This window comes from Elephas maximus, chromosome 7 (assembly GCF_024166365.1).
Source record: "Elephas maximus indicus isolate mEleMax1 chromosome 7, mEleMax1 primary haplotype, whole genome shotgun sequence".
NCBI classification, from domain to species: domain Eukaryota; kingdom Metazoa; phylum Chordata; class Mammalia; order Proboscidea; family Elephantidae; genus Elephas; species Elephas maximus.
In genome coordinates this window covers 122,474,657-122,482,266 of record NC_064825.1, presented here as the reverse complement: position 1 = coordinate 122,482,266, position 7,610 = coordinate 122,474,657, and the positions used below count along the sequence as shown (strand labels likewise).

Here is a 7,610-nt window from a genome sequence, read left to right as displayed (position 1 = left end):
CTGGTAGAAATCGGAGGAGCCCCCATGACTGGCTTTAAGACACCATTCTAACATGTAACTGAAGCCATTCCCAGAGACCACTTTCCAGTCAAACAATAGAGAGGCCTACAAAATAAACGACACCTAAGAGGAACGAGCTCCTTAGAACAGTTAATTATATGAGACCATACAGGCAAAATCTACCCAAAATCAAAGATGAGAAGGCAGGAAGAGGTAGGAAAACTGAACGAAAGATAATGGGGAACCCAGGGAGGAAATGGGGAGAGTGCTGACACATAGAGGGGACTGTGGCCAATATCTTGGAATATTTTATGTACAAATTGTTGAGTGGGAAACTATTTTGCTCTGTAAACCTTCATCTAAGGTACAAAAAAATATATTTTTTTAAAATACATACTGATAAATCCATGCCCTTCAAGCCAATGAAAGGCAAAGAGGAAGGTCTGTTCAAAATGGTCAGGACATCACACACTCTAGGTCAGGGAAGATGCGCTCCACACTGACCAGTCCTGAAATACACAGAATGGGAGCACTTTCAAGGGGTTCTCTACATTTTTTTTTCAAATGAATCATTCCTAATTTCAAACTTATACAAGCTGAAAAATTAGAAAACGTCAGCTTCTATTATAAAAGGAATGATTAGACAGTTCCTTCGCAGTTGGGAATCCCCCTTATATGATTAAAAAAAAAAAAAAGGTAATCCTAATGACATGCAATTTTTCAAAAGGCATTATTGCATAAAAGATGACATTCCCGTGCTTCCCTAGCATGTTGTCCTCTTAGAACAACACCTAACCAAATTTGACTTGTGCTGTTTTTATTACTAGTTCTCTCATTACATTTTGAGTTCTCTGAACATGGATGCCTTCTTTTGTCCTCCACACTTCTCTCTTTTCACAGAAACTGGAGCTATCTATGCCTTACCTAGAGTTGTTGTTGTTGTTAGGTGCTGTCAAGTCAGCTCCAACTCTTAGCAACCTCATATACAACAGAACACTCCCTGGTTCTGCGCCATCCTCACAATTGTTGTTATGCTTGAGTCCATTGTCAGTTCATCTCATTGAGGGTCCCTCTTTTCTCTAATGACCCTCTTCCAAGACAGATTTGTTCATTATTCTGGCAGTCCGTGGTCTATTCAACATTGTAGGAAGACCAAAGAAGAATTACCTAGAGTAGTGCCTTACTAAATATTTGTTTTAAAAAATGTATTAAAATAAAGATTGTTGATTAAATGAGTCGGTGGTGAGATAAAAAGAAAAAGGGGAGCAAAAGGAAAGATTACAAAATGTGGTGCCTTTATAATGATCTGAGGAAGGCTGTGACACATCACTTCACAGTGAGAGTTTGTTGGTAAAGAACAATTAAAATTAGAGGAATTTGCCTCTGTAAGGCACCAATCATTCAGCCTTGCACATACGACAATGCTCAGTGAGGGACAGTTTATTTTAATGATAGAAACTTAGACTTGCTTCAGAGAAACCTGAGACTTATATGCTTCTTGGTCATTTACTAGCTAGGAAAGTTAGATAAACGCTTTAAGTCTCAATGCACTCATCTGAAAAAAATACTGATAATAAAGGAAACTATTGCATAGGGCTAAAAATGATGAGCCCAGTGGATAGGTCTCAGGGTATGGGGGTGGAGGTAGTGGTGATTCAGTGTTAAGAGTTCTCATCTTCCATGCGTAAGACCCAGGTTCTATTCTGAGCCATCGCACCTCACGTGCAGCCGCCACTGTCTGTCAGTCGAGGATTTTGTGCTACTGTGATGCTGACCATGTTTCAGCAGAGCTTCCAGACTAAGACAGACTGGAAAGAAAAGCCTGGAGATTTACTCCTGAAAAATCAGCCAATCGAAAACATTACAGATCACAAGAGTCTGATCCCCGTGTACATGGAGACACCATGATTCAGGGGCCGGCTAGACGGCAGCTAACAGCAACAACATAGATTTTCAGTAAGTACCCAGTAAATGTTACGCATTATTATGCAGTAGGAGAATAATATCTTTTTGCTGTCTGTCTAAATGTCTCATTTGATATACTCAAAGTACACTTTTAAAGTATTATCTTGAACATGTGAAATTGCCTATGTTACCGTTTTGACCTTCAGAAGCAGCAACTTCATATGGTTCAATATATCAGTACTAGGTGGGAATGTAAAATGGTACAACCATTTTGGAAATCGATTTGGCATTTCCTTAAAAAGCTAAAAATAGAACTACCATACAATCCTGCAATCCCACTCCTTGGAATACATCCTAGAGGAATAAGAGTCCTCACACAAATAGCCGCATGCACACCCATGTTCACTGCAGCACTGTTTACAATATATTAGCAGTAAAAGAATACAGCTTTGGCTCTCCCTCTTTCCAGACGCTGCTTCCAGAAAGTACGCACAAGAATTTCCCCAGATATATTGAAAACGTTATTCAGGAATATCTTATAAGAACAAAATACCTCTTTTGTTTGTGTACCTCTGATGTCAGAACATTTTCTTTGAATAGGTACCAATAGATAGTGCCTGACTCTGCTATAACCGGTATGAAGCCACAGATACCGGTGCTCCTAGCAGGGTTTTAGCTCTGTGACTGATAGTTATAACATTGACCCTTCTCTGTTCATCCCACAACCAAAATCCCCACCTTCATTTCCTTCTTCAAATGACTCTAAATGTATGCTAATATATGTATCATCCAGGTCAAGTAGGTCATATAGATACACCTAAGGTGCAAAAATTTTCTGTAAACAAACTTTTCATAGTAACGGCTGGTTTATGAGTAGATGAAAGAGTGGCCATTCTTCACCCTATTTAAAGAGGGATTCTGAAGTATAAGGTGATATATAAAACCAGTAGTGGAACCAGGTGTGATATAAAATCGCTCCCAAGAAATACCAGACAGGCCTGCCAGGTATCCCATGTACCATGCAATTTAACTCTTGTTCAGTCTCAGGATAAATAATGAAGGAATCAGAGAACCAATATACTTATTAAGCAGTTGATACATGTGTCAGGCGTTCTACTAGGTTCTTTGTAGGTGTTGTTTCATTTGCACTTCACCATAACCTTGTAAAGTAACAAGGGGTTATTGTGAGCAAATAGGGTCTTAGAGAGGGCAATGGACTTCCCAAGATCACAAAGCCAGTAAGTGGCAAAGCTGGAATTTGAACTCACATCATTTAATTCCAGTATAGCCTGCTTTCTATCATCTTTCTTAGAAATATTCTTATTTCTCCCAAATTTTGTATGCCTTATTTATACGTTATATTGTTGCATAACCAAAGACGGAGTTTTATTGACTTTGTTAAAGACTACTCAGGTTTTCCCTCTTTTCTTTGCAGTGTTCAGTAATCTGAAGTTCCTTGCATCTACCTTTACCCCCCTATGATTAAATGTTGCCTATAATTTAAATTGAGAGAAACTGGCAAGAGAGGGGGCAAAGGTGTTGCAAACAGAATCAGAATAAAGGAAAATGGCTGAAGTCTTTTTCCCTTTACTCCAGAGGGTAAATGACATCTGGGACATCTTTGAGTCCTCTAGAGTGCCTGTACTTTAACAGATGCATTAAAAAAAAAAAAAAAATTGACCCAATTATGCAACCTTGGGTTTGCCATTTCTTTATAAGAGACGGACCAGGTGACCTGGTAGAACTCTGACTCTATGGGCATCTGTGACTTTTCTGAGGCCACTGGTCAACTTGTTCAGAAATTACATTAAGGACAAAGAGCTTGTAGAGCCGTTTTCTTGGTTGCAGAATAATAAAGTCTCAAGAGATGATAAACCATCTTTCCAAAGACTAGCTATTCCCTAAGAGTATTTCTCTGGGCCATACCTATCTTAGAAGAAGGTAACTACTACTTTAGTTATTTTCTTTGGAATAATAAGGGAGAAACTAATTCAAGTCAGGATTATGCAGTTGGGAGGCTTGGGGGATTGTATTTTCCTTTGGGTAATAGCCAGTGTATAGTCTAACTCAGCACATCTAAAACTTCTGTTTAAGTACTCTAATTAGGAAGAGAAATAATTTATATTCCTGAGGAGTGGGAGATTAGCCAGAAGTAAGAAACTTCTTTGAAATCCTATGTTTTTATCCCTCAAAATTCATGCAAGTCGTCCTTCTACCTTACACTGTCTCCATGTTTGTTTGGATATAAAATCATCTTTCAAACATTTTTAAGTTAAAATTGACCCTTGAAAAAAGTTATGCCACATTGATACTGTGAGTTCATTTTTCCCAGAACAGGCTTTCTACCCTCTAGATTCTAGAATATACACCTTCCAGTTTAGGAGGCATGCATTGATCAAAATAAACATTACCACCCCTTCAAGTTTGCATTAAAAATGAAATCAGCAAAGCACGCAACTATTTGTTTGCATGATATCCAACTTTTGGTTAATATTTTGGCATTGTATGTTCAAAGTTTTGTTGGGTTGATAATCTATTTGCTATAACAAAAACACTTCCTATGTTCTAGAGTTCATACAGCTTCCAGATAGAATCTAACTTACACATTTACCTTGTCTTTGTTGTGTGCCGTCGAATCCATTCCAACTCATAGCAACCCCATATGACAGAGTAGAACTGCCCCATAAGGTTTCCTTGGCTGTAGTCTTTACTAGAGCAGATAGCCAGATCTTTCTCCTGCAGAGCTGCTGGGTGGGTTTGAACCCCCAACGTTTTAGTTAGTAGCTGAGCACTTAACTGTTTGCACCACCAAGGCTCCTTATCTTGTCATCAGTAACTAACAAAAACAAGCGTGCCTTGCTTTTTGGAATAAATTTAGGCATAGGCCAGGTGTCTTTTTTCTTTTTTTCCAGGTTTAAGCACACAATGTAGGCCAAAAAAGACAACAGTAGTGAATAGACACTGCAGTGTTTTCATTTCTTATTCTTATCCTGCATTTCACAGTATTTCTCCACATCTGAGTTTCCCAACCTTATAATGAAATGAAGCCAATGCAAGCTACCCATTGCTTGAAACACAAGTGGTTTGAGGAGATTAGGTGAATTTATGCCCAGGTGGTAGGGTGGATTTATCTAGTCCAAGTAAGTGGTAGCTAAAGAGAACATGAACAGAACCCATCACTGGGACATTTTATCCCCAAAGTCCTAATGAATTGAGTAATTCATATTAACTGTATCAATCCCAGGCTATTGTCCAGGTTTTGAGACTGGACTCTTGGCCACCAAGAGGCAGGAGCGTAAAACGGCAGCTGCCTGGGGCATCTATGGAAAACTCTTAGGACACCACTCAAGGCTTCAGGACTTGGGTCTCCTTAAATCATGACATCCGTCTTCACAAACTTTCCTAAAGTTTCAATTTTCATGTTTCACAAATGAATTCATACTCTATCAATTTTATAACTTTGAACATCTATAAATTGACTTTATTTATTAGTTCCTTCAACAAATATCTCTTGAAAACCCTGCTATATCAGGCACCATGCCAAGTTTGGCACTGGTATTAAAGCAAAGATCATCAAAGTTCCCACCTCTGAGGCTTTCTCAGTCTTTGATATTTAGGGATGGGGAGGAAAAGTAAGAGGGTGGCGAATTTTAAAAGTTATATAATCAGCTGTAAATGAAATTATGCATCTAAGTGTGGAGGTACCTCAGAAAAGGGCTCTAACATTGAAACAGAGGACTTGGGAAAATGTCACATTAAATGAGAGATGCCTAGAGGCTCACATCATCTTTCCTATTAGCAGATCCAATATGCTACTCATGGAAGGAATAAATAAAACTTCAAAGACACAGTTCTTTTTTTGTCCATTCTCAACTCACTCTGAGGTGCAGATGGTGATTTTTGTGGCCTTCCTGGTGATGTACCTGATCAGCCTCAGTGGAAACGCTACCATTGCAGTCACTGTCCATGGCAACCACTCCCTCCACACTCCCATGTACTTTTTCTTGTCTAACTTGGCAGTTTTGGAAATCTTCTATACATCTTGTATTGCCCCACTGGCTTTAGCTAACCTTCTGTCTATGGGCAAAACTTCTGTTTCCATCACTGGATGTGGCACCCAAATGTTTTTCTTTGTCTTCTTGGGTGGTGCTGATTGCGTCTTGCTTGCAGTCATGGCTTATGACCGGCTTATAGCAATCTGTTACCCTCTGAGATATACCCTTCTCATGAGCTGGCCCTTGTGTGTGGAACTGGTGGCCGGGTCGCTAGTGCTGGGGTTCCTGCTGTCACTGCCACTGACCATTTTAATCTTCCATCTCCCATTCTGCAACAACAATGAGATCTACCACTTCTACTGTGACATGCCTGCAGTCATGCGCCTGGCTTGTGCAGACACACGTGTTCACGAGACTGCCCTGTCTATCATCAGCTTCATTGTCCTAAGTATCCCCCTCTCACTGATCTCCATCTCCTATATTTTCATCGTGGCAGCCATTTTACGGATCCGGTCAGCAGAAGGGCGCCACCGAGCCTTCTCCACCTGCTCCTCTCACATCATAGTGGTCCTCCTGCAATATGGCTGCACCAGCTACATATATTTTTCTCCTAGTTCCAGATACTCTCCTGAGATGGGTCGGGTGGTGTCCATGGTCTACACTTTCATCACCCCTATTTTAAACCCTTTGATCTATAGTATGAGGAACAAGGACCTGAAAGATGCCTTGAGGAAGACTCTGAGAAAGTTCTAGGTAGATGACCCCATGACTTATCATTTACATTGGGACACTTTTGAGAGTGAAATGGGATACTATTAATAATTATGCTGTGGCAACAGGCATAAGCTAGAAATGTCCTCAGCAAACTGAGACATATGGCCCCTGGTTCTGGAAGATCCAGAGAAAGTGAACGCTACTATCTTATTGAAAATAAAGCTGAAACACCTAGGACAACATGATGTCCTGGGGCATGGATTAAAGAGGAGAGTCAACATTTATTGGACACTGTTATGGATTGAATTGTGTCCCCCCAAAATACGTGCTGGAATCCTAAACCTTATACCTGGGGATGTAATCTAATCTAAGATAATCACCTTTCATAATGCAATGTAATCTAATGTAACCAATCAGTTGAGATCATACCAATGTAGGGTGAACCCAAAACTGAATCACTTCTGAGTCATAAAAAGACGAGAATAGACACCGAGACATGCATGCAGGCATAGGGGGAAGGCAAACATTATCTGATGACGGAGGTAGATGAATCTTGAACTCCCAGGAACTCCAAGGATTGCTGGCTACCAGAAGCTGAAATAAACAAAGGAGGACCTCCCCCTAGGGACACACCCTGAATTCAAACTTCTAACCTCCTGTGTTAGTCATCTAGTGCTGCTGTAACAGAAATAACACAAGTGGCTTTAACAAAGAGAAATTTATTTCCTCACAGTAAAGTAGGCTAAAAGTTCAAATTCAGGGCGTTGGCTCCAGGGGAAGGTTTTCTCTCTCAGTTGGCTCTGGAGGAAGGTCTTTGTCCTCAATCTTCCCCTGGTTGAGGAGCTTCTCAGGCTCAGTCAAAGGACAGGCTCTGCTCCGGGTGCCGCTTTCTTGGTGGTGTGAGGTCCTCCGTCTCTTTGCTTGCTTCTATCTTTTATATCTTAAAAGATTGCCTCAAGACACAATCCAGTCCTGTATATTGAGCCCTGCCTCACT

At 40.3% G+C, this 7,610-nt stretch overlaps 1 protein-coding gene across 1 annotated transcript; it reads left to right on the top strand.

The window, feature by feature from the left end:
• The first annotated feature begins 5,723 nt into the window (after window positions 1-5,723).
• LOC126080888 (olfactory receptor 10V1) lies at window positions 5,724-6,653 on the top strand. Its single transcript, XM_049892085.1, has one exon. It carries the CDS (start codon window positions 5,724-5,726, stop codon window positions 6,651-6,653), a length of 930 nt encoding a protein of 309 aa, XP_049748042.1.
• The last annotated feature ends 957 nt before the right edge of the window (window positions 6,654-7,610 follow it).